The sequence below is a fragment of the Drosophila pseudoobscura genome, chromosome X, assembly GCF_009870125.1.
Source record: "Drosophila pseudoobscura strain MV-25-SWS-2005 chromosome X, UCI_Dpse_MV25, whole genome shotgun sequence".
Taxonomy (NCBI): domain Eukaryota; kingdom Metazoa; phylum Arthropoda; class Insecta; order Diptera; family Drosophilidae; genus Drosophila; species Drosophila pseudoobscura.
This window is the reverse complement of record NC_046683.1, coordinates 59,704,279-59,731,814: the sequence shown is the minus strand read 5'-3', so window position 1 is coordinate 59,731,814 and position 27,536 is coordinate 59,704,279. Positions and strand designations below refer to the sequence as shown.

The 27,536-nt window shown below is 48.2% G+C and overlaps 1 protein-coding gene across 6 annotated transcripts in view; it reads left to right on the top strand.

The window, feature by feature from the left end:
• Positions 1-27,536, top strand: part of unc-13-4A (BAI1 associated protein 3) — a 54,117-nt gene that overhangs the window by 18,800 nt on the left and 7,781 nt on the right. For 5 of the 6 annotated variants that reach the window (XM_033384669.1, XM_033384668.1, XM_033384666.1 and 2 more), the window contains 6 exons: positions 6,587-6,819; positions 16,509-17,328; positions 18,949-19,180; positions 22,255-22,495; positions 24,722-24,890; positions 26,613-26,919. In XM_033384669.1, the coding sequence (XP_033240560.1) occupies positions 16,863-17,328; positions 18,949-19,180; positions 22,255-22,495; positions 24,722-24,890; positions 26,613-26,919 (1,415 nt within the window). In that variant the 5' untranslated portion in view covers positions 6,587-6,819; positions 16,509-16,862. The remainder of the gene's footprint in view (positions 1-6,586; positions 6,820-16,508; positions 17,329-18,948; positions 19,181-22,254; positions 22,496-24,721; positions 24,891-26,612; positions 26,920-27,536) is intronic. The other variant, XM_001352645.4, reaches the window with a different exon arrangement.

Below are 27,536 nucleotides of genomic sequence, written 5' to 3'. Positions count from 1 at the left end.
GGGAGCAAAATGTAGCGAGAATTATTTCCTGAATTATTGGCCTCGTTATGGCAGGGGCGTGGCATAATTTACGAGCCACCACCAGCGCCACCAGCACCACAGCCGTTCCATGGAACACATGGTTTTGGCCTTATCGATTTTGCTGCTCAATTTATGCATGATATCTGCGACTGTGGCTAGGGCTAGGGCTATGGCTATGGCTATGCGGACATATGGCCTTAAGGAACGTGATGAGCAGACCAAAACTTGAGGCATCTTCTGGGGGCCACTTAAAGCCGTTCCTTCGGTTCGATCAGGTTGCGGATAAGGAAGCGGGCCACAAGCACCAGACTGACACAAATCAGTTCACAGCACATTGACCCACTTGGTCGAAAGGTGGCAGGGAATGGGACCGCACCCACAGGGTGTGGGGGTAAGGTGGGCGTATGCAAACCACAATAGCCGTCAAAACAAGCCACTCGGAGCCATATGGCGGCGGAGCGGAGCGGAGCCCCACGTTGACAGCTCTCCCCCCCCCCCCCCCACGAGTTGTCCAGCGGCGAGCTGCATTTTAATGAGTTTATTATGCCGAAGGAGCAAGGGCAAAGCAAACATATTTAGCCCGTTTGTGCGATAAATTAAACAGCAAGGAACCGCGCCAGTCCGTACCCCAAACTAGGTCGGCCACATAATAATAATGATGTGTGCAGAAGTGGACACTGCCTGGAGGGACTTGCGGGTGCAGTCCCCATGGTCCCCACAGTCCACACAGTCCACATAGTCGCTGTGCTCCCCAGCCAACCATCTATCCATTCGTCCATCCGTCTATCCGTCCATTCGAATCGAGACAAAGCAATAAGCTTACCTGCACAGTGCTCGGCTCTGCCCTCCAGGGCATTTTCCTGAGCTCCTTAAAGGCACGAAATCGCTTTAAGTGTGGCAGCTGTTGCTGCCTCAACTGTTTTCCCTGAAAATATTCAGCAAATCCTCCAATAAATTCATTGCAAATTCCAGGGAAAAGCAAATCGGGTAAGCACTTCATTTGGCGAATGAATGACCGTGAATTTCACTTTGCGCTTCGCGCCCACCAGACAATAGTAATATTTACGAGAACGCATTGCGTATACGACGTGTTGTTCAGAGAGGAAAACCCAAAGCGAACAAAAAGGAAAAAAAACTGGGCCAAGTTTTTAATAAACACGCAAAAGTTTTTGGCACGCACACAGTCGCTCAGTCGCCCAGTCGCAGGCCGAAGAATACTCGTATATTTATATGATTACACTGGCAAACAAGTTTTGGGGAACGACAAAGGAAGCCCGAAAGAATTCCCGCCCCAGAAGAGAATAGAGTGGCAATTTGGTGTGTGTGCTGTTAGATCGTATGTGTCTAGCACTAAAAAGTGGCCAAGACTCTCCGCCTTTGGCTTATTAAATTAGTGAGCGCACTCAACTCGAACGGGAACCGGCGGGACCAACAGCTGAAACGGATGTCTGGCATATACAAACTTTTTCAATTTCCTGCATCACGCGAAAGACAGACAGAGACAGAGAGAGAGATTCATGTGTGTGTGTGTGTGTGTGTTGTGAGTGAGCGACGTGTCATACCGCACGGTTTTTAGTGGCTGCCATTCACCTGAGCAGCATTTTGCAATGGCTTAGCTTAACGCTGCCATTGCCAATCCAAAGCAAGCCGCCATGTCCCCTCCCCTCCCCCACACCCACACCGCTTGCTGTTTCCAGGTCAACTAGTGGCTTATCCTGTCCCGCGTTTAACTGTGGCTAAGTCAGCGCGAAAGAAGGAAAGGAAAATCAACGGAAATTGTGGGGCAGCCAGGCCCTGACCATCCATATACATGGCACAGGTAGCGGGGGCGACCACGCTTACACATATTTTATCTCATTTATTTCTGGTAATTTACTTTGATTCATCGATTTTGTAATATATACGTGGTGTGGGATTGGATGGCCAAAGAGCCAGGGAAACACGAATTTATTACACTGACATCGAGGGTATTACAGCCTTTTTATGATATTCGGCTGGGGAGTGCCCCAAAGGTGAAAGAGAGAGAGACATTTTGCCCGAGTGGCAGGTGGCATCTCCACTATATACCTCAGTGGCAGCACAAAGTGGTGCCTGATCAGGTGGCACACCCAAGTGGTACAGTTGAGACGCCTTCCGACTAAAACCCAAGTTGGCAGCACCGAAATTAGATCACTTTAATCCCTGAATTCCTTCTAAATATTCTCCTTCGGGTGGCATCTCTGGTGAAAACCCAAGTGGCAACGCCAAGTGGTACAGTTGAGGCGCCTTCCGACTGAAACCCAAGTTGGCAGCGCCGAAATTCGATCGCTTTGCTGATGGATGAGTGGGCAGGGTGGCAGTCCCTTCCTTCTAAAGGGTATTTCCGTTTCGTTTTTGCGGGCTTTCCCACATCCCATTCCCTGTATCGCAAGAGTACGAGACTCCATATATATATTATATTTTTTTGGTGTATTTTATTTTGCCCTGGCCATGCATCAAAATGTTCCCTGCGCCCCCCCTTCCCGCCGTTCGGGTGTGTTTGTGTCGAAATCTGATTGAGTTATTGAGCCAAAATTTCATCGGGCTTCCATTTACGAGTAAATGCTTCTGTTGTTGTTGCTGGCTGCTCTTTTTCCAACAATTGTGCACATAACAATAATAATAATAATCGTATACTTTTATGTGGCAGATAGAAGCCTCGGACTCCGTAAAGATGTAGCACTGGATTAGGGTTTAATGCCTGCTCGGAGACCGGTCGGTTCGGGTCGGGTCGGGTCGGGTCGGGTTTGGGCCGTGAAAGGCTTTAACGCGATTTGTACATATTAATCATACGCCATGCTGCACTGAGTCGAATCAGCGCACAAATGCAGGGCACATCTGATGACGGCAGCCAGAGGTTGCAGGATAAAAACTTATGACTCTCATTTGACAGAAAATAGGTGGCAGGCAATGAAATTGAAGTGCGGCTTAATAAATTAGGCTGGCCTAAAGGGGCTGTACAGGAGATACAGGCACAGATAGACAGACAGAAGGTGCAATGGAAATGTCTGCTGCTCAAGGACATTTCACTTATTGGATGCTCGAATCAATGACCAAATAACAACGGACGCCATTAACAAAAGCAAACACACACCCCTGCACAAGTGTATCCCTACATGTGTACATCCTGGCCGTCTGTGAAGGTAGAAACAATCGATGGACGGCAAACAGAGCAGGGTGGGCGGAGGATGGAGCACAGACACTGACAGACAGGACTCACTTGGCTGGCTTGGCTGGGTGGCTCCCAAAGGGCAATTCATTGACAATTTGCTCAGGCGGACGATGGAAGTTTTTGGCACCTGATTGGGGCGATGGTTGTGGAGGGGCGTGTGCGCCCCGGACAGTGTCCTGTCCCCCAGGACTCCAGTCCACGCCTCCAAGACATGTCATCTCTCCCCCGTGATGGCATACTACATGTGTAGGAGTCGTCGCTCTTCAGCGACTGTTGGGTTTATTGTTTGCAATTTGTTTTTAGCTGCCCGAACAGAACTTTTGTTTTTATGGCTCAACCTGAGGCCACCTACAAGCCGAGGGGGCCCGGCACGCCCTTTGGCTAAAAATAAACCCAGAAGCCAGAAACCAGAAACCATCCAAGACGTGCTCTATTTATAGCCGCGAGCCGAGGCCTGGGTGCTTACCATATAGAGGCACCAACTAACGGCCACGTCGCCAGCAAACTAATGCCGATTGTGGCAGAAATCGTGGCTGTTTCGCATTGACATTTAAGCTGCCACAAATTGCTTTTCTGTTGCGCCTATACTCCTTTGTTCCTGCCCCACACACCTCACACATGTTTTCCCTTCCCCTGCCCTTCGCTTCCCTACTCTTTGCTTGCTTCAGCCGTGTTTCTATTTCTGTTTCTCTTTCGGTTTTGGGCACTCGTCTGTGTGCGGCTTATCGAACGCATTTACATAACGAAAAATGAAATTTTCAAATTATAACAAATTGAATTTCCCCTAAAAGAGGAAAAGGGAAAAAAGGGACACGGCAGGGCTGTTGTTCGTTCTAAATATTGACATATGCCAGGGTTGCCAAACGGAATGTCTTAAGGGATTTACATGAGAGATATATTGGGATTCGAAAGAATTATAGTTTGATGGGAACATCTTTAAATTGGATTCCAGTCAATATTCCATTTGTTTGATTGCAATTTTGCCGCTTTAAGAGCTTAAGATCTTTCACGCCTCCCTCCGATCGCCAGTTCATTTCCGAAGGAATCGACGTGAACCAGTGACCAGGCAGGCTGACAAATACAATTATACATCTATAGCCGAACATTATGTATCCTCTCTCCTGTGGAATAGTTGACAACGGAATTCTCTTCGAATCAGATTTTTGGTTGAATGGCTCGACAATCGCTGGCTGCTGGCTGCTGTCTGCTGGCTGCTGTGCGAACCAGTTCCAATCGGATGCACTCTGCAGTCCTTGTACTCCAATCAGTCACCCACGCTACGTGTTCCAGCGCCTCGACATGTTTCGATGTTCCGTTCTGTTGTGCCACCATGTCCTGATGCTGCTCCTGCTTCTGCATTCTGTTGTGTTGTGTCTTCTGATCGGCAAACGGCATTTCTTTGCCATACCGTTCGACAGGCTCAACTTCCAGCTCCGTGGAGCTCCTTCCGCCACTGCGGCTGCGAGTCCTGGCTGCGTGCTTTTTTCTGTATTTATGCGTTGATGTTTTACGTGCCCCAAATACCAATAGCCCCGAATACACGCCGTATGTGCGATGATTGTACGAGTAAAGTTTATATTGTGTAAATGCCGGGCAGAGGCAGACAGCATGGCACAAGGCAAAGGGGAGTGCGGGGAAGGGGGCACCCAGCCTGGCTCTTGCCAAAAAAAAAGAAAAAAATAGAACGAGAAATGCTGTATGTATGACCCTGGAAAAGGGGTAGCAGCAGCCTCCCCTCCCCGCCCACAGCAAATGAATTTATGTGGTTATTCTGTTTCTCTTCCTTTCTAAAAGGTATTCGATTTCATTCGTCAAATGCAGAGAATGAATTTAGTGTTCTGTGGCTTTGCTTTTCTCATTTCCCTTCTCCCATTTCCCTTTTCCCTTCTCCCTTCTGCCTTTTCCCTTCTCCCTTTTCCGTTTTCTGTTTTTTTGTTGTATCCTTTTTCATTGTTATTAAAGCATGGCACAATATTGACGCTACCTATTATCAAAAGCTTTTAGTGCAAAAATACAGCTGGAAATGGCATTTAGCTGGCTCCCAGGCCCGCATCCACATCCACATCCACATCCATGTCTACGTCCCTGCAGGGCGACTATGCCAACCGAAAGGAACAGTCAGCCCTTTGACAGTTGTGTCATTTGGAGCGTCGCTGCGTTGCACATTTCCATCTGTGTATTGTTGTGCCCCTCACAGCAACACTTGCTCTCCCCCGGCTTCTGGAGACCCCATTTGATGGTGGCTGGTGGCTGGTGGGTGGTGGCTGGTGGATGGTGGGTGGTGGCTGGTGGGTGGTGGCTGGTGGATGGTCAACCCAGTACTATCTGCCTTCCAGCAGTGAGCTTTTCCATTCGTTCTCCCTTTGGCGTATGCAATTGCCTAGACGGGACAGGCAGGACGACCAACAGCATCCACGACAACAACGAACGGCATTGTGCGACGTGCGTTTTGTAGTTTGTGGCATCCTGGCCATGGCTCTTACTGTGGCTTTGATTTGACTTTCAGTTTGCCAATTCGAGAATGTTTTTTGCACATGGAAGTGCACAAGCCTTAAATCCCACATTCGGACAGCAGCTCCAAAAGGATCGGCTTTATTTTTTGTTAGTTTTGAAAGGACATGAACAGATTTAAGTTGAGAATTAATTCATAAGGAAACAATCTAAGTTGGCTCAATCCAAAGCGGCCAGCTTTTGGCATTAAACCATCTCTTCGCCCGTCTCTTTTTAGAGATTTTCGAGAGGCAAGGCAATTAATGGCCTAAAAAATGTACGCCAACTGGTTCTGGCTCTGATTCTGGTTCTGGTTCGGGTTCGGGGAGTCGTGCACTTCTAATTTACTTTATTTTTTGTCGGACTTGAGTGCGTGAAATCAACTAACGGAAACGGATACTCATGCAGCCAGAGCGGAAATGTAACGGTGCCTCGAGACGGTGCCCAACCAACAAAAAAGGGACCCAAATCAACACCCACGAATCCAGGCGCAGACAGGGTCGTGTCGTGTCGGGGGGAGCGAAGGGGCGGGAGCAAACATTTCTAGCATTAAATTTATGTACATGTCATTTGGGGGGGGGGGGCGTCGTATACGTAACGTTGGCTAGAGGGCATTTCCTTCTCCTTTTTCCACCTTTTCCTCCTTTTCCTCCTTTTTTTTTTTGGTGTGCTTTTCGTGGCTATAAGGTGCTGGGCCATGCCCTGCTTGCTCTACCTGTGTTCCGGCCCGAAATTGAATGGCATTGCTTAAAAATATATATTTGTTGGCTCTGGCTGCCGCTGCCTTAAATCCACACAAATTAAGCCCTAAATTAGAAAGCCATCACTCGAAGTAATTGCCGGGCCGATTCTTATGGTTTATATCCTTGGTTTTTATCTTTGCAGTCGCAGCATTAGAGGACGTGCCGGGCATGCCGAACGGGCCCTTAGTCCTTAGCCCCGAGTCCCCAGTTTCAGGCCACAGTCTTAGCCACATCCACATCCCCATCCCCATCCGTAGTCGAAGTGGCAGCATCGGCAACATCGGCAGCAGGAGCCGGAACATGATGTAGGAGACCGAGGAGGGACAACGTTCTTGTTGATGATGCGCCATTGCCATCGACTTGTCTGCCCCTTTGGTATGTGCTTTAAAATTTCATTTTTATTCCCTTTTATTCGTTTTTTTCATTTCACCAGCCAGTGCATTGTCCCCACATGAAACTTTAATTTATGTTTGCATAATTCCGAAGGTGTCTGTGCGGCAAAATGTTCGTTAAACAGGAGGCCGTCGAGGCTGCCACACATGCCCCCAGGAATGTGTCCGTTTTGTCAAATGCTTTTTCTGTTTGAAATTCGTGTCGCCTGGGATGTGATCCAATGAGAGTAGAGTGAACCAGATCGCAGGGGAGGCCATGTGTGGGGGGAGGGGTCTGACGGTGACACCAATTATGCATAATTTTCGTGGCAGCCCCTGGCCGGAAGGAGCGAAAGCGAACAACAACTACCATAACAATATAAAACTTTATTAATCCTGCATAACGCTTTCAGTCTACGCAGATAATAAACAGGAAGGATATTTTTATTATTATTGCTGTACGCGAACGGTCAGGGAAAATGGGGGCCCGGCAATGTGCTAGAATTATTTCATCAGTGAAATTGGGGGATGCGGAAGGATAACATGTGGTAATTCGATCGATGTCATCGATGGTTTTCCCAGAGACCTCCAGCCCCTTGGTTTCCCCATCGAAACTTCGCAAAATCAATGCGAAAATTCGGCTGGGTTTTATTCCATTCCTTCCATTCCATTTCGTTGCTTCTTTGTGGCCCCTTGTATGTTGTTATTATTTGCCACGCCCACAAACAAGCCAAAACATGCACCACAGCAACGCCCAGCCCAGGCGAGAGTCGTTGCTCATCCTCGTCCTCCTGCTCGTCGCTCAGAGTCTTGTATGATAATTCTTTTCGTTTCTGTGGTGCCCCCGGACTGACCGCAGTTTTAATGCCTTTTTCATTGTCTTTTCATCGTCAACGCCGTCGCAAATGTCGGGCCTCATGTCTGGTCACGCCCTTGGTGGTCCCTCTCGGTCTGTCCACATCCTTGCCCGTGCCCAGAGCCTGTTCCCTTTGCATACCCACTCGCTGGGTCTGTGGGAGGAGGCTCTGTGGGGCCACTAGAGTGGCTCCGGCAAATTGACGTCATGTCATCAATCAATCCCGCTGCAGAGCTTGGGGCCGCCACACGCCAACGCATCATCACGGTTTTTCCTTTCTGTGAAATTTCCCTTTCACTTAAGCTTTAATCTTAGTTTTTAAATTTCACTTTTGGACACTTTTTTCCCATTTAGAATATCCCCATTTTCATTACGCAAAGGCGCAAATGAATGGCGGCCTTTAGCTGCAGTTTGATTTATGATTTTTTAATGAGCGAACCGCTGGTCCAGGCTGCTGTTTTTTTTGGAGGTCCTTTGTCTGTTCGAGAGGGCCAGCAGCAGCTCAGGCGTGAAACCAGGCGACGAAGGGTTCAAGGCCATTGCATTGACCTTTTTCGCTATAAATATTCAAAGAGCGTAGAGACGACAGCGAGAGAGAGACGACAGCCCGTGTACTTGTACATTGTACAATAAATAGAAAATAGCAAACGAATGGCGTTCGGGTGCTGTTAAATTTTAATTGTGTCGCAGGACATAGCCCATAGCACTCCGTCCTTCGTTCTTCGTCCTGCGTATGCGTTAAACATGTGACCAGGAGAAATTGTCGCAGCTAATTTCCCTTTTAGCCCCGGCTCCGTTGCCTTCTGCCCTCCCGTTGCCTGTTTTCTTGTGCTGCGGTGTTTTATTGCTCGGTTATTTTAATTAAAAACTTTGTTCAGCCGACAGTACCAATTGCTACCCTTCCTCCCTTCCTCTACATGGCATCCCTTTCCTCTTCTTGGCCACGGCTTTGGGCTTGGGCTTTGGCTCAAAGTTTTGCGCGCATTTTGGCCGCCTCGAGGCAGCGTGTGGCATGCAGACAACAAGCCTGTCGAGACAAGAGCTACTTTGTGCGCAAGTATCTTTGTCCTTTGTCCCGGGCCCCCCCCTTCCCAGAGATTTTTGCTATTTTTATGCCGCTAAGCTGCCATTAAAGCCATATGCAAAATATGGCCATGTCTGCCATCTTTTGTCTTCTGCCGTTCCCCTCTTTTCTCTTCTGTTGTTCTCTGTTTTGTGTGTGTTTTTTATTTGCTTACTGCTTGCTCTCTTATGTCACCTTGTTGATGATGTTGACGGTATTCGGAAACAAAGCGGCGCAAAGCGAAAGTCCTAATCCCGCTTAACGTTCTGTCGACAACATCTCTGGGGGCAGCCATCAGACGCCCCCGCCATCACATCACTCAGCCACTCGTCACACGAAAAAAACACGGCTAATATTATCTATAAAAAAGAAGCGGCTTACAGCGGAAGAGGTCCTGGGGGTGGGGGTGGTGCCGGGGTCGGGGTCTCCTTTTGTCAACAAAAGTCTGTCTGAAAGTTCAGGTAAAATATAATCGAAAAATCAAGAGATAAATTGATTGGAAAACGGATATAGAGAGAAAGAAACAAAAGTTGGACAACAATTTCGGAAATATTTAACCAAACCAATTAAATATTAAACTTTCAAACTATGCCCATAATTGGCCAACAGAATGTTTGGAAATTGCCAGGCATCCTGGAAATTTCCGGTGCCCCTCTGCCACTGCCACTGCCACTGCCCCATGTTGCATGGCCCGTCGGCACTTTTTTAATTACCGAGCGTTTAAGCAAACAAAAGCGCGGAAAATGCAGTACACAAAAAAATGCATGTTCCCTGCAAAACGCGCAGCGGGGGGAGGGGCAGGGGGAGGGGGAGGCTGTATGCGAAAATGTATGCATGAGCGGGCAACACGGCGTATGCGTGTTTTGTGTGCACACCGCCCGCCCCGCACCTGCCATAAATAAGCTGTGTGAAGCGCCTATAATTGTGGACCTTTGCGAATAAGCGCAGGAGAGCGCAAGGGAAAGGGAAAGTGAAAGGGGGGGACACCTGGCATTGGCTGCCAAAAACAAAAACGAATAAAAGGCCAATGGCAATGACGTCCCAGTGTGGCCACCAACAAGAAAAGAACAGAGAGGGAGGGCGACAGAAAGAGAAAGAGAACAGAAGCTGAAAAGCAATTTTTATGATGGCCTTTTGCTAACCCAGTAAAAATGAACTTAAAGCCAAGTCAACGAGCTGGAAACGTTGAACGTCTGGCAAGACCATAACCCATCCTCACCTTTCACCCACTCTCTATCTCTCGCTCTCTGTCCCTCCTATTTGTCGCTGTCTGGCCGTGTCCCTATCTGCCGCTCTTAATGCCCCATTGCGAGTACATTTTGTGCATTGAGCCGTTCTGGATTTGCTTGTAATTTGCAACAATGTGGCGCTGTTAAAGCTGCTGCTACTGCTGCTGCTGCGTCTGCTGCAAGGAGATGTCTTCGTTCGTCTTGGCTCCAGCTTTTGTTGTTTGACATGTCAGAGGCAAACAAAGCGTCCCTAGACGCACAGACACACAGCACACACATGAGGGAGTCCATGCTCCAGAATCCACAATCGAATGGGGTACGGGGTGTAGGAGGGATATGCCATCCTTTGGCTTTGATTGGCGTCAAAAAACGCATCAAAGCGAAGAAGAACCTGTGGGTGAGCGCAAGGTGACTTTCAAGTTCAGTGGGCACCCAGCTCCTGGAAGGGAGGAGAAGCTCTCAAGGAAAAACTTGTATACCCCTTTCATGCATTAATTAACAGCATAAAGAGTTTATCGAAAGTTTACAAGCCCAAACCCACACTTTAGACGAAATTTGGGCCATCCGAGCCCGTCCTAACCATCGATTTTGAATGGGCGAAGCGTGCTCGGAATTTGTAATTAATGCTGCAACCGGATCCTGCTTCAGGGACCAGTGGCTGGTGTGCCACTTTGGAATTGTTGCAATGTCAAAGGCAACAATTAAGTATTGGCTCTCGATGCTGTACTGCGGCTCCTCTTCCACTCGCCCGCCCACCCACTCTCCCGCTCTGCGGTCTAGCCACACTTGACAATTAGGCGACATAGAACACTCCAACAGTCGCATTAATTATGCACGCTTCTCGCTTGTGTGCTGGGGTAGTGCGTAGTGCTGACACGCCTCCAATTTCCGGGGCGAGACACACGCGTATTCCTCCTCATTTGCCAAAACACACATTTTTGTCCTCGCCGCAAATACATTAAACAGCCGGATCCCATGTCCTTTGAGTGGATGATTTGAGAGTAGATATTCGAGCCATGGGATGCCTTCAAGAGTCTCCACCGAACACTGCCTGCTCTCGTAATTAGGCATCCCGGCTACGCCTCACATGGCGTATACGTAATTTGATAGTTTTAATTGGACATTCCACAGAGACATAGTCGAAAAATGGAGGCACGGAGCGGGGGGCGACTGCCTTTCATATGGAAATTTTGATTGAAATGCCAGGCAATATTTAATTAGATCTTAAGCCGAGCCACAGAAAACACACCTTGTCGCTCAAAGTTTTGCCTTAAACTTTTCGCAAAAGTTGTAAGAGCTCCGCTCAGCCTTTTCTCAACTCTCTGCTGCGTTGCTAATTAAAAGAAAAATTCCCTAAAGGGGGACCCCGGACCCTGGACCCTCCTCGGCCCTGGGAAACGTTGCTTTTACTGGCAATTAATCAATACGGGATTTGTTGGAGCCTTGAGTGCATTGAGTGCACAGTTTTTGGAGCTCCTCCCCGCTCTCTTTGCTGCTCGCTGCTCGCTGCCTGCCTTTGTAATTAATAGCCGATGAGACGGCTGCAGACGGGCCGGATAATTGAATTTGTGTTGCATTTGCCCGAAAATTGCGTGTGTGTGGCCCTGTTTGGTCCTTAACAAATTAAGCAATTTACCCGACAGGCGGGCTGGCAGGTTAGCAGGCTGGCAGGCAGGTGACCCTTTCCTGTGAAGCATTTATCAAAGGCAAGACAGTCCGGTCCTTGGGCTTCCGGTTCGGCACTTTTGCATGCTCGGGCCACATTACTCATGGCCTCCTTGGCCACCTCATTGTGTATGGGCCTCCCAGGGTACATGGTACAAGTCGTATCTGCTGTTGCTGCTGCTGCTAGTGCTGTTTGTCCAGCTCCAGCATCTTGTAGTGGCCCACACAAAAGGCTCTGGTTTATTGCATTTGACAGTGGACAGTGGACAGTGTACAGCATAGTATGTGGGAGTCCTTGTCCTTGTCCTTCTGATTCTGCTTCTGCTTCTTCTCGGGCTACATGCTGACTACAAATTGCCAAGGCAAACAAAGAGCTTGCTGAATGAAAGTGTGGAAAGTGATGCATATGCTGCAGTCTGGTGATTTATGATGATGATGATGCCAATGCTGATGATGCGGAAAAACGAGAAGCTCAACGAGTGGGTGGCTCCCATTGCTGCAATGTACATGGGTTTCTCTCTTTCTCTGTCTCTTTCTCTTTGAGAAGTGCAAGGGTTTTTTTTTCTGCATCGTGTTTCAGGCAATTCACGCTCATTTCATCAACTATCCGTTGCCATGGATGCCACTCCCCCGCCCCCCGCCCACCCACAGCCCGTACTTTACTGGATGTTTGACTGATAATCTATCAGCGTTTCCTGTTCCATTGCGAGGATTATGACCGCCACAGGATAGTGGACCACGCGGTAGTGCCATTATCCTATGGCTGGTGGCAATTAAATTCCATTTTCCTCATAATTGTTGCACAGCTTAGAATCAGGCTCCGGTTCTGTTCACCGTGTCTCTTTTTCTCCCCCTCTCCCCCGCTTCCCGGCCGCTCGTGCATGAAGTAATTTATGCTTTTGCCACGCCCACACACGACTAAGCAAGACATTTGAATGGCGCACATTTGTTTGGCTCACGGTTTTTCCTGCTCTGCCCTGCCCAGCCCCCCCATTTGCCTTTTGAGATGTCGAATCCGGCGTATCTGCCACAATGTAAATGAGGTTTTTTTTCCCCCCCCGCTCCCCTGCTCCCCTGCACACCCCCCTGATCTTTAAAGCCACATATCATGTGGGGGACAGGACAGGTCCGGGCAGGACCGGGCAGGACAGGAGTGAAAATAAATTTTATGCCACAGCATGCGTTGCCGTTTGTTGTTGAGCAGCTGCTTTGTCATTTTCACGTACTACCCTTAACCCCAGTCGCAGGTCTTTTTCCCCCAACACCCACCCGTGCTCCCGCTTTTGACTGGCGGGGGGGGAGCGCCAACCGCATTCATCTGCTGGTTGCCTTGGAGAAGCTTGGCTTGGCGGAAAAAAATGACATAAAGCGACATAATAATTTCGCCTTTGAAATTGCCTTACAATTGCTTCTTTTTTTTTCTCCCCCAGCTCGCGCGTGTGCATGTGTGTGCGTGTGTGTGAGAGTTTGGGGGGGGGATTTCTTTCCTTTGTGGGATTTATGCCCCAGACCTGTTCATATTTAGCGGTGGCTTTGTGATTCCCTCAAGAGCAAAGGGTATATAGTACTGATGTGGGCAGGATATGCATATGAATACACATTAAAGCATCGTCCAAGGGTTTATTAGAACAGAACACTCGGAGTATACGTTATTCGTATTATGGCTGGTAGTAGTACCCTTCCGGTAAGCGTATCTCAACTTCCACTGACTGAATCCGCGAAATTCTGTTTTCAATTTTCAATTTTCCCTCTTCTATTTGGTTTTCGCAACTTTTTCCACCGCAAGATTGTTGGCACAGGTGGGTGGGCCTCATGAAATGAAATGCTTTTCAATTATGTGTATGTGTGTGTGTGTGCTAACCAAATCAAGTCACAGAATGTGTCTAGAATTGACTGGAATGCGGCAAAACCAACAGCAGGCAGGCAGGAAGAAACCCTCATCTCCCTGTTTGGACAGAAAAAGATAATTATGGACGGAGAAAGGCAAAGAGAGAGCGCAACATTGTGACAGTTCCCCCCAGCAGTATATTCCGGAAGTCACATTAGTGCAATCCACATTTAATTTAGTCCTTTCCGCCCCAACACCCACTCGAGCGCAAACTTTTGTCTATAAGGGTTGCTGTCAGCACACTCATCCTCGTGCACAAAACTCCGGCGCACACATGTCGTATACGCAATCATTAATAAAAACTAAATAGATTGAAGGAACAACGACTCGGTTTGGCCCCTTCTTTATGGCATACATTAGTACTACCCCCAATGGGGGCTTGGCTTGGCTTGGCGTGGCTTGGCTTGGCTTGGCTAGTGACTAATTAATCTTAATTAAAGTCTAAGTTGGCTTCGCTTTCTCTTCTATCCACTCCCCCTTCCCATATGGTGCGGGCTAGGGCTGGGGCTGGGGCTGGGGGTGGGGGGACAGCTGTTGCTATTGCTATTGCCATCGTTTCCATTTCATTTAATTGCGATACATTTGTCTGTCGCCTAATGGCAATTTTACGTGCACCATATAAATCAACTTTTGTGCCCCGGTTGATTTATTTTTAGCATTTTGGAAAGCACAAAAACGGCAGCAAATCAGAGCTCGAAAGAAGAGAAGCAAGCCGCGAGGGTCAAGGCTATTGGATACCCTCCTTATATACTCTATGAAGTAGAAAAAAGGATCTAGGTCTAGTTTTTATAGAACTTACAGGAGCGCATTCCTCCGATAATAATCTGCCTTCCCTTTTCAGCATTTCCATCATTACCGGTCAAAATCATTATACCCCTTGTGGGGAGGGGTAGGGGAAATCAAAACCAAACAACGCGCCACCACACGGACAAAGAGATAACAAAAATGGTTTGCAAATTATTTTCAGAGTCCGCTAATTATGGCACCAGCACAAGCGGAATAACATTCGGAAGCTAGAAAGGGAGGGGCTCCGGGGGTCATGCATGAACGAGCTGATTACACACAAACACACTGGCTTACAAATGGCAATCATTGCTGTTCTTCGTTGTGTTTTTTTTTGCTGCTGCTGCTGCTGGCTTCCAACTGTTTGCCAAACTGTAGTTCCCACTGGGCATTACTGGGCTCTGGTCCAGCAGTAAAATCCACTGCGAATGCTGCTGGTGCGTCACTCCCACGCATGCTTTTATTGCATTTAAAGCCACTCCACGCACACACACACAGAGAAAGGAAAAGCACAACAGAATGCATTGCATTGTCCACGAGTGCGCTTAATTACACTCTTCTACATGGCATTTTGGGCTGAAAGTCTCCCCCGAATCAACTCGTGTTCGCAGGCTGAAATTGGTTGAAATTGTTCTGTGGTCTTCTGGGGTATTTACATCACTAAATCGACAACAATTCAATTTAATTAATATTTTATCAATGATCTTTGCCATGCGGTCTGTAGGGACCCGTTATTTGAGGCTCTCTTGCGTTGACGCTCTCTTCTTCAAACTCCTGCCATCTCGCTCTTTTCCTTTTGATCAAGGCCTCTGCTGTTTGCACGCTCTCACGCCACTCTCTCACATTTACTCTCTGTTCTGAACTCTTTGCCGTCTCTCTCTAACGCCCACGCTCTCTTTCTGTAAATAATCTAGTGCCATTTCATTCCTTTGCTTTGATCGAAGCTGCTGCCATCTGCTTGCACTCCCCTTCTGTTCCCCACCCATACGAGTACTCCCCTCTCCCACCAATCTCTCACATTTACTCTCTGGGTTCTCGATTCTTTTACTTCTGTGGAGTGGAGTGTGGAGTGTGTCCGCTTCCAGCCACGTTTTCATGGTGAAATCGTGAATGAACTGTTTAGCCCAGTAAGCCAGTCACGTTCTGGCCAAAATGGCCAAAAAAGCAGTACCAAGCGGCGTTCAATTTGCAATTTCATTTTGGCCCAAACCATTTGCTCATCCATAAATGAGGGCCCAAACCGACAAACTAATTAATTAACTATTTTTGTGCTTGCTGCTGCGTTTATTTTTGGTCGTATAATTATTGTTATTAGTATTTTCTGGTGGCCAAAACCAGAGCTGAAATGGCAGCTAATTTACGACCCGTTCAAGGCAGGCAGGTGCTGCTGTGTGTTGGTCCAATTATTCATGCAGATCGATTAGCCGTGAACCCCCAAAATGGCTCATTAGGCCACCGGCTGATTAGACGGTAATTGGGTGAGAGAGAGAGATAGCTAGATAGAGAGAGTGTCTGGTGCGGAGGCGCAACTTCAAAAGAAATTCAATTAAGAGCCACCGCCGACAAGTGAGCAAAACGATTCACCAATCAATCGAAGGCTCCGACAATGATTCACTTCATTCACTCCACTCCACACTCCACTCCACACTCCACTCAATCGATAGATCCTATGAATCGATACACTCGACAAAAGCCTAAATGCAATCGCCTTTCCCTTTCCCCCGTATTTGCACAGGCTTTGGCTGTGAAAAAAAGCTCCTATAAGCCAACGAAAATGCTGACGTTTCGAATCGAAGACAAATAGACAGGCAGGCGACTGACAGAAGCTGGCCAGGGAGGTGGTCTGCAGGTCTGCAGTGGCTAAAAAAGTTGGCTTAATTAAGTTTTTTTTTGTTTTTTCTGTTTTGGTGTTCATTCAGTAAAAGTGCTTCCCCTGAAAAGTATGCTACGTGGAGGGGCCAAGGGAATGCTGTCTGGGGCAACCCACGGAGAAAATCGTTCCCAACTCTTAGCCCGTCCGCCGTTGGTCTATTCTAATTGCTTTTAATCGGAACACGAAAATATTTATGAGCGCCGTATATCCGTATTTAGAGCGGTCTTAAGCCCCGGCAGGAATTCACTTATTGCCAAAAATAACACAGCACACAAATCTCAGACGAAGGATAGCAGAAGTTCCACCTTAAGTAAACATTTAATTTCTTCCTTCCAGAGCCTACGAGAGCTGCCACCAGAGAGGGAGGAGAGCCAGAGCTCGAGCCTGCTGCCTAGGCCCCGAATCGGACCAATTTATAATTGTGAATCATAACGACGCCAGATACAGATACAGATACACAAGCAGTGCCATTGCCATAGCCAGTGCTAGAGCCAGAGCCAGGGAAAGAGCCAAGGCTTTGCATACGCAGAAAGTTTCCAAGTGATTAATTTCACAAAGGGATTCGACAGAAACAGGAGCAGGAGAAGGAGCAGCAGCAGCAGGAGAAGGAGCAGCAACTTAAGCCAATTACGCAAGTGATAAGAACGAAATAAAGCAAGGGCCGGGGCAGGGGCAGCGCCAGATGCCGCCATGAGTTTCCTCAGCTCTATGCAGCAGTATGTAACAAGTGGCATCTCGAGCCTGGGACTCGGCAATCGACGCTTCTCCCTCTCCCGCCAGGAGTCCAGCGAGCAGCAGTCGGGCGGCGTTGGCGGCGTCCCACCTGGTGGCATCGCTGCCGCTACACCTCAGCCACCGTTTGCCACGCAGCAGCAGCTGCAACAACAGCCGCTGCCACTGCCGTTGCCACTTCAACAGCAGCAGCAGCAGCAACAATTGCTGCTGCAACAGCAGCAGCAGCAGCCGCCACACGGCCACCCACCGCTTCAGCAACAGACGAGCATTGGCAGTGGCCTGGGCATAGGACTGGGTGCAGCTGCCGTTTATGGGGCACCGGCCACACCCATCGCAGGAGTGGGAGCCACAGCGAGCGGCAGCAATTATCCATCCGGCGGCGTGGTAATCGGCAACCCGAATGCCACAAATCCATTGCTGGGTGAGTTTTTCCTGGAACATGCTACACATCGAGGGTCCGAGGGCAAAGCGCTGGCAGCAGTGACAGCTTATTGAGGTTCTAATGGCGATTCCTAGAATCCTCAATTGCAGAACTGCGATTCATTCCGGTGGTCCATAGAAACAGGAGGTTGAATTTCAATTCCCCAAGTGGAAACTGGGATATAAATCGCTCTAAAGAAACTACAATTCATCGGAAAGCAAAGCTTACGTTTACTTTTACTTTTACTTTTACCTTTGCTTCCCACATTCACTTTTTCCATCAGATGCCAAAACTTTGCGGTCTATAAACCCCCAGAACACACATAAGAACAATCTCTCTGTGCGTTGGAGGCTGTGTGTGTGGACCCCCGAAATGGCAGAACATGGAAAAGTTTATTGAATCCGCCAGGCGTTATCGAGTCGCAATATGAAAATTACATTACATACTCGTATCTTGGGCGGGGACAGGCACCAAATGCGACCAAAGTTTCGCTTTCGCAAATGTTTGGCCACGCCATCGCGTATATATGGGCATCCACAAATGTACAGACAAATCCGCAGCTCCAGGCTGGAGCAGTGGGATGCCAGGGACCGGGATGCTGCCCCTGGTGCTGGTGCTGATGCTGATGCTGGTGGAGCGAAAGCAATCAACATGCATATGTGACTTCTTGTGCGGCTTCTTGTTGGCTATGCAAAACTTGTTTGCTAACCTAAACGATGTTCGGTTTGTTGTTTCTGTCGCAGTTGGCAAATGCAAACACATTTCAATGCCAAGACAAAGAGCCAGGGAGGCGGAGAGCCGGAGTGCCGGAGTGCCGGAGTGCCGAGCGAGTACTGGCGTGTCCTGGCCACAAAAACCGCCAACTGCGAAACTATCCAAGCGTCGACACCCACATGGACTTGGCGGCACTGGCATTTGCTTGAGTTTTGATTCAGTGGCGTCTCTATAGCATTTGAATCAAAATTGAAATTGGCTTATCTTGTTGCACGAGCCACGAACGGGCGGTTTGTCTTGGCCAGAAAACAACTGGCGACGGGGGCGAGGCGGTAAATCTCCATCGAAAGCCATCAGCGTGTAAGCGCATTTGCTGGCTGTCTATACGGGTGGGTATCCTTGTGGGTTTTTAGCAGCTCTTTGGATTCCAGTCCAGTCCAACTTTCAGTTTTGAACAGTTTTTTGCGAATACAGCAGGCGGAATCCCTAGCCTTGCCCAAAAAATCTTTCTTGCCGAAGCCGCAGAAATGGTTTGTACCCATCCTAGTTCTAAGTAGGGCTTCCACTGCCATTGTCCTTGTGGGGGAACTGTGGGAACTAGAGGACTGTGTACAGGACCCTGAGTATGAGTGGGAGTCGCCGCAGCAGCCGCACAGATGCATGTCAAGGTTGCGGTTGCAGTGCCGTTTGCCGTTTGCCTTGAGCATCGCCTTCATGCCGCACGGACCGCACCACACCGCACTGCACTGCACTGCACATTGACTTTGACTGGGACTCGTTTCCCATTTGACTTTCGTGCCACACGGCCACAAAATTTGCATGTGTCGGGAGTTGTGGGGCCGGGCTTCCAAATGCTTTCCAAACTAATCTTTTGCCCAACTCAAAGCCTCTCGTTCTCCTTTGCAGGCTATCCCAAAACTGGAGCTGGTTGCACCTCCACATCCGCTTCCGGCAGCGGCGGCACACCCCAGTCCCGTCGCCAATCGCGCGCCCTGGAATGCCTCGCCCCGCCGCGCACCGGCTCGTTCCGGCAACGCAACTCGCCGCTGCACCAAGTGGATCCGCCGCCACGCCCACCGTTGGCCTTCTGCAAGCGTCGCCTGAGCTGGCCCGAGGTGGACCCACGCTCCAATTCCGGGTAAGTCCGAACTCATCCAAAGGGAGCCAGCCGATGGCCACCTAATGCATAGTTGATGTGCGAGAAGCGCTGCGATCCAGCGCCCTAGAATGGATTTTCGAAATTAAATGTCTGTCTGAACGGGGGCCGGAACGGGAACGGGCCTAAGTCCCGTCCGGGTCGTGTTTACCGGCGGTAATTAACCTTTGGATAGAAATGTTAATATTTCGCCCAACTTGCCGCCAGATATTTACCCAGGCATGCACACACAGACAGAGGTATTCGAATGTGAAATGCATAAATTAAACAGCAAGAGAGGGCAAGTGGGTGAATATATACATATATATAGAGAGAGAGAGAGAGAGGGGAGGGTAGTGAGAGGGAGACAGAGGAGCGAAGGATAATGAGCGTCTTTAGGGATTTGAGGTCTGCTTTTGGGCCCATAAATAAGCAGTATGGCAGGCAGAAAGGGCACACGGCACAGGTTAGAGGGTAGAGGGTAGAGGGTACGGGGTACGGGGTGCAGGTACAGTGCGACTCAATGGAAATCTAAAATGAATTATTTACCAATTAATTAATGTACTTCAATTTCAGTTGTGTTCTCGATTTGTTTTTTCGAATGCCCAAAAGAAAACTTTACCGCTCTCGACCTTCATAATTATGTAATTAGAAAAGTTCTCTGAGTTTTCCCGACGAAACTTTCGCACCCACCTACGAGGGGGAGGGATGCTGCTGCCTCTGCTGCTGCTGCTGCTGCTGCTGGCCTGGCAACTTCCTTCGAATGCGGGCCAAACCTTTGAGTGTAGAAAAGTTTTCGCCCATAACCTACATGTAGACCCCGACCCCCCGCCGAAAAACCACCCCTTCCCACATAGAGAGGGTAGGGTGTCTTGTTCTTGAGCTTGTTTAAGACTGGTGTGCTGGGGTTGGGCACTCTGATTGCTCTTAACGAGCCAGAGAGTCCTCCCAGCCCAGGTGCAACATCCTCGAGAGCCAGCTATCGCAGCAGCTGCAGCATCTTTGTGGCACACAAAGCGAACGGAGCGCCATCCACTTTGCATAATACCGCATCTGCTTAACCCGAGAATGTGCGCATAATGTGAGTTCGGATCACAGGTTACATTTAATTAAGCCCGAAATGAGATTTTCGGCGGAGGAAAAGCGACCCGCCTGATGATGGCTTCAAGAAATATGTGTTTTCTGATGATCGGGCTGAGGGGGGCGGCATTCATTAGTCAAGTTAGCAGCCCCAAGGAGCTTCGAGCACTCCTCAAGCTCCTCCTGATAAAGGGTTTTTACAAACAGATTTGTTTTCCTTCATTAACGACGCCATCGATTGCCTTGCGGGCTGCCAACTTGCCTTGTTTGGTGTCCGCCGGCCAGAGTTGCCATACACAGGCAAAGTTGGTATCTAACCGCACATTTTTCTGGTTAATTTGTCAGTGAAAGCCAAACAATTACTCGGCTTATTAATATCCAATTGATTCGCAAATTCTCATATTTCATGCATCAAGTGTTAATTGGAGCGAAATTAGTTTGTCACCGCATCCATTAGAATGCAGCGAAAAGAAGCCATTTACCCAACGAAAATTCAATTCAATTAAATATTATGCACACGCAAAAAAATAATTCATCATAGCACAATTTATTCATCAGCAATTTAAGTGCATTTTCTGCAAAAGTTAACGGCAAAATAATAAATAATTAGTGTCAAAGTTTGGGTTCGCACAAAACTTTTTCACCTCGACAAATGATTTTTTTTTTTTTTTACCTGCAAGTTAAATATAAAATAAATATTTGCGACAAAATAAATAACAAAGAAAATACACACAAAAAAACTTTCACTACGAAACGTTTTTAGGGTCCCGGTCCCGGTGCCACAAAAAATACAATCCACAAAAAATTGTGGAGAAAAATCCTAAACCCAAAAAAATTGAAACCGAAAATTGAGTGTCTCTGGAAGCGACGAAATCACAAAGCAAACCAAAGGCAGTGACGAAGGAAAATAAAACAGCAAAATAAACAACTGCGCGGCAAAAGTTTGAAATGAAATTTTTTCACAAAAACTTTTCCTAGAGACGGGGCCCCGCGGGGGGGAGGGGGAGCGACAGCGTACCGGGTGCGGTACAACTTAAAACAATGCAGTTAGTGTCCTGGACAGTGTCTGCCCAGTGTACCCTATCATTAACGGCAATTACGTTGACCATTTTCACACGCCCCACCCACACGTAGCCAGGGCCAGGGCCAGGGCCAGTGCCAGAGTCAGAGTCGGGCGTCAGAGAAGTGCCCACAAAAAGTGTTGCCTATATTTCAGGGCGTCGACAGAAAGTGTTGCCTACTGCGAGGAGTCATCGCCTGGGATTATTTTTGTTTTTTGTTGTATTTTTTTTTGCCCCATAAAAGTAACGTAAACGTAAAAAATCATCAACGCCGGCGACAAAGTTAAGCCGCTTAGCTGTTTCCCGTGCTGAGTGCGCAAAGTTTTGCTCAACTTTTCCCTGCCACATCTGCTCGGATAGGGGATTTGCCCCACAGATGCTACGGCCTGGCAGTATGTCTGCTGTGTGTGTGGGTGAGGCATGCAAATCAAATGATTAGGTTGAGCATCCCAGCTATCGTGTCTAGGCCTAGTTGGGACCCTCCCGCCTGCCTGGGCCCCACACACTCGCACTCGCCCTCGCCCTCACCCTCGCACTGAAACTTTCAATCAAATATGCAAACTTCTGAATATTTGTATACAATTAGCGGCTCAGGGCGAGATTGGGGCGGGCATACACCGAGTGGTGGTGGTACGAGGTCCAAGGGTAGCGTAGTCCGGGCAACAGGCGACCCTTATCAATGTTGAAATAGGTACGGTACGGACAATGTCACATTTATACGCCGAGAAGAGCATATTGACAGCGCCAATTAAAGTCAGACACCGAACTGACAGGGACAGGCAGTCAATTTGAATATTCTTTGATACTACTCGTCCCGAATGGAGTTCAGAGTGGAGTCCGCCCCCTTCTCTTGCATTCTCTCGTGCCCCATCCACGTATGGCTAACCCTACTTTATCTGTTTTTTTCCATTTTTTTTCGTCGTTTTTTGGATACAGAGTACAGGAAACGGATGGCTCGTATTTTGAGAACTTTACATCGCTCGGCTGGAAACGTGAAAATCGTCGCATGTCAGCCACGCGTGCCGCCGAGGCACGTGCCGAGGCTAATCCCGAAAATGAACGTGATCCGCCGGCGCCTGAGGAGTCCATTGACCGCCAGGACGAGAAGGAGAAACTGTATGCGGAGGTCCTGCATACCATTGCAAATACGGTGGGCGCCCCAGCACCGGGCGGACAGGTAAGTGGATCACAGATAAATCAATATTGGTGGGCGGGGAGGGGGCTAGTTTCTCGGTGCTCGGAGGAGGGGGGGAGGGGACCAGCGTTGAATGAAATTATGATTTGGGTGCCGGAGAATTGGAGAAGTTATGCAAATAGTTACAAATTATACAAATTAAGGCAATTTCGGGGAGATAACCCGCCGCACACCCACACACGCACACACACACGCACATACACAGATACAGATAGACATACGTCTGAGCCTGAAGCAAGGATGCGTTGCAAAATGATTGAAAGGCTTAATCGGGCACATTAGGGGTCTGCAAGACGTTTTGCAATTTGAATGATTAATGTCTGGGTTTGCCGATGCCCCGAGGCCCAAGCGGACAACCCCAGAACCCCACACCCCCACCCCACATCTGGCTGGGAACCCAATTTCTTTTTACCGGCTCTCGAGCTTATGTTTCTGGGGGGAGGTGGGGTGGAGAATTCAATTAAAAATGTGCTACTTTTTCCTCCTCATTGATGATTGCCATTTGAAAAAGAATTTTCCAATATTTTCGCCATATTTCTCTCGCTATGGGCATCTGCCTTCCTCAACACGAGTTCATTTTTCAATTATCGTTTTTAATTTAAGAGTAAGAAAATTGTTAGACTCACCGCCCAGCCCCCCGCCCGCCCAGTTCACAACTAATGAAACTTGAGCTTGAGTCCCAGAGGGCGGGCCAGGGCGAAGACAGTCCAGGAGGAGGAGCAGGAGCAGGAGCAGAAGCTGGACTGCCGGGGAGTGGAGTGGCACGATGAGAAGCAAGGTTACGCCAGCATAATAAAAGTTTCCTCTAGTCGCAGTAGCGGAAAATACGCGTTCGTCCTGCTGTGATTGAGTTGAAACTGGTCAAATCTCGCGGGTCCCGCAAAGCGGATAGAGAGACGAGAGAAACATGGCCAGAGAGAAAGTCGGTGAAGAAAGTTATTGCCTTGCCGGGTCTCAATGGGGGACTGCACTCTCACTCTCTCTCACTCCTTTCTGCCCCTTTCTCTGCTTTAGTTTGTTGGCCATTTTTGCATTTAATGGTAAATAATTACAAGTAAATGCGATTTGCTCGGCCATCTGAGGGTTAAGCCTTTACTAATGGAAATTAATGAAAAGAAAAAAACATAAAATAAAAGTAATAACGACTGAGAGAGAGAAAGAGTTTCCAGCAGAGGCACAATCTCGAAAGTTGCCAGGCCATAATCAGGCCAAAAGGATGCGAATGAAGAGAAGAATTAGTTACAATTATAATGAGCTCTGAAGAACTTACCCGTGGGGGAGGAGAGAGCAGTATTCAGATTTCTTTCGTTCCGTATTAACTGGAAGAAATACCAATTAGCAGAGAGTTCTTAAAACTTTCCTTCATCCATTGCCTTTATTTTTTCCTGAAGGGATATTTCCACTGAAAAGCAATTTATGAATTGCCTTATTTAAATACGAATCAATTCCCCAAGTTACAGAAATCTACATCTAATCCAATTATTCGCTGTGACATATCAAATGCTGTCTGCTCATTATTCAAACTAAGGCCTCGGTGATATATTTCGAAAAGTGTGCCGAAAATACACAAAAATTTAATTGGATTTCGAAAATATTCACAACATAAGTCTGAAACTTGAACCACTCTCGATATCCAAGTCGAATTAATGGCCTCATAATGAAGTTTGCCCATAATTTCGACTGCAGGTCCAGGCAATCAAATTATAATAACACCCCCCATAGAGCACTAGTGGGGGAATGGGGGGTGGGGGAGATGTGATGAAAGCGTTACGCGAACCGTGATCGAAATCAAAAGTCGAGAGGCTAATAAATTCAACGAAAGATAAATCAATAGAGATGAGAGGGAAGAAACAGAAAGGACAAGAAAATCAAAAGAGAACAAAGAGAAAAGCAAAAGCAAAAGCAAAAGCAAAAGAAAAAATGTTTTGCCAGCCAATAAATGAAATTTCTTTTACGTTGGCACTTCGCAACGGAGAAAATATGCAAATTTTTTCAATTTTAATGATATTATAATTTTGTTTACTCCCAAATATTTACAAATAAATGACAATATAATTAAATTAAATGAGAATAAATTTACTCTCGTTCTTCTCCCTATGGCAACACGCGGCGTATACGTAATTTGGCGCACATGGAAAATCTGCTTCGTCTTTGGCTTGGCTTCCACTCTGTCTGCTCAATGGATGCTCGATGCTGGATGGTACACAGTTTGCACATTACAAGGATGAGATGTATCTGCATGCACAGCGCGCCTTTGGTGTCAATCCGGATCGTCATTATCGCCTGCTGCATGCCTCCGCCGAGGATAAACCAAAGATAATCGTACTCTCTGCGGTGGTAATCGAGGCTGATGGCCTGGAGGCGAAGGACGCCAATGGTAAGAGCCACTCCACTCGACACCTCGCACTCCTCGCACTCCTCGCACTCCTCTCCGATGTATCAATCTGTCTGTCTGCACATATATGTATGCTATATAAATCTCCCAGTCCTCACTCTCTACCTCCTCTTGTGTTGTCGTGTGTAAATATTTTTAGTTTGTAAATTGATTTTGCGGCTGTTGCGGTAATTGCATTATGAAATTGTGCATGTGTGTGTGCCGTGGTGACCCGTGTGCCCCGTGTGCTCCTGTGCCCCTGTGCCTGTGCCTGGGCAAATCAAAAAGCCAAACGAGGCGTCCATAAACTGTGGCACCATGTGCGTTGACTATTTCCTTCAATTATAGTATATTTTTTCTTTGGTTTTCTTTCACATTTTTTTGGGTTTTTCTTGGCTCAAAGTAACAGTTTTGCTTATGCCCATTGCCATTGCCTGGTCTCGCATCTGTCTCTGGGTCCACAGCTCCCAGCGTCAGCTCCAATGTTCCTTCAATAAATTTGCAATTTAATGCTTCCCATTTTGTTCATTATGCTGGAGAGCAGAGCCCCAGAACCAGGAGCACGGGCTGGAGCTGGAGCTGGAGCGAGAGCCCCTCCTCCTTTTACCACAGCCACATCGAAGGCAACGCAATTTCGCATTTTAATGTGCTCAAGGATGTGTAAGGAATACGTTGAGTGCTCCCTCGTCTACTTCTACTTCTGTTTGAGCGTTTTTTTTCCTCCTGCCCAGCCCTAGTAGTGCACTGTTAGTGCCGTCTGCCATCTGCTAAATGTACTGATGACGGCTGCCGTCTTGCCAGAGAAGGAACACCAGCAGGCAGGCAGGCAGGCAGGAGCCAGCGGGTGGCAGGATACTCCAGGCAGGAGTGTGCTGTGCTGTGCTGTGGAGTGGAGTGGAGTGGAGGGCACGCTTGTGGCCCTGGGCAGATGGCAAACAACTCGTTGCCAATGAAACGTGGCCGATGAGAGTGGGCAGGGTCGCCTTTGTTTGGGCCATTCTCGATTGGCAAATAAGCTGGCCAAAGCGAAGAATCGGGTGCTCGGTTCGGGCTCAGTTTTCATTAGCAGCCATTGATTCCGTTTGGCCTGGTCAGGCTTGAAAGCCAGCAATACAATTGCTCATTACAATGAGTGCTGCTCGATGTACAAATCACAAATCCGAATTCCAAATGAGCCATTTCTGTGGGATAATCGCTTTACGAGCGCCCTCCTCCCCCTCCACCTTTCCCCCGAAACTTTCACTCAGTTTAAATGCCACGCCACGAAATAGTGTCCCACTGCGGCCATTCAGCGACATGTTTTCCATTATCCCGCTCTTCATAAATAATCTTAATCTTGGCACTCGGCATCTGTTCTGCATTGATGGCCGATGGCCAATGCCCGGTGGCCGGTGGCCCCCGTGCGTTAATCACGGCCACTCAATAATTGAGCGGCACTTTATGCAAATGAAATTTTAATCATACGCAATGTGTGAATGCCACCAGCTGACACCGTGCCCAGTCCTGGCTCCCCGGGGGGCAGCCCCATTAATTGGCCTTTAATGTCATTCGGGCGAGCACTTCATTAATGCTGCACCATTTCTCACTTTCCTTTCCTTTCTTTTGCTCTTCTATGCTCTCTCGCTTTTCCTGGCCATCACTTATTCCATTGAAACACTCTCTCTCTCTCACTCTCTCGCTGCTTCTGTATCTCTCAGTATATCCAATTATTTATCGGCCCCGCAGGTTTCTCGGATCCGTACTGCATGCTGGGCATCCAGCCGGACGGTGACGGTTGTCCGCCCGTGTCGCCGCTGCCGCTGCCGCCGACACCGCGAGCCCTATCGGCGGACATGAGCGGTGGCTTTGACAACAGCGCCACGGATTCGCCGCCGCACCGAAAGCATAGCTTCCGGCTTAGCTTCAAGCGGCGGGAGGCGGGTCGACGGGAGCAGCGCGACTCACTGGGCGGCCCGGTGCCCGCCAAGCTCATCAAGGCGACCAGCATCAAGCCGCACACGCTGACCCCCAAGTGGAATGAGAAGTTCAAATTGTAAGTGAATCAAATGGACAGGATTGGAGTCGAGTCGGGTCGAGTCGAGTCGGGTCGAGTGGAGTGGAGCGGAGTGGGGAGCATTCGAAATTGTTTGCCAAATCAAATGGAGGGGCACGGCACATTTAATGGTGGGGATTTGTAACGAATTATTCAATTACTGCCGCGCTCTTCCTGGACTTGGAAATACTTGAAATTTCATCTGAAAAAGCAAAGTGGGTTTTCAGACTTCATTTACGCTCGACTGGTTGATAAATGTGTCCCACACTGGGTCGGAAAAGGCGGGAAAACAACCAGAAAAGATCTCTGTCGTATGCTAAACGATTCGAATCCCCCCAAGTACCGAACGTAATTTACGAGTTGTAAGCAATAACGAAAAGAAATCCATTTAAATTTGCCATCAAATTGAAACACAAATGCATGAGAAGGTTGCCCCATAAGAAATGCAATCAAATTTATGTTGCAATTGCAATAAAAACAGAGCAGAAACAGAGCAGGACAAGTCGAAGCTTAGATACACTCTAAAGTAGTCTTCGAAGTCCTTCAGGGACTTTCTAGCGCCTTCATGAATGCCAAGCATTCCCGAGAATTCCCTGAAATGTCCAATTACGAATAAT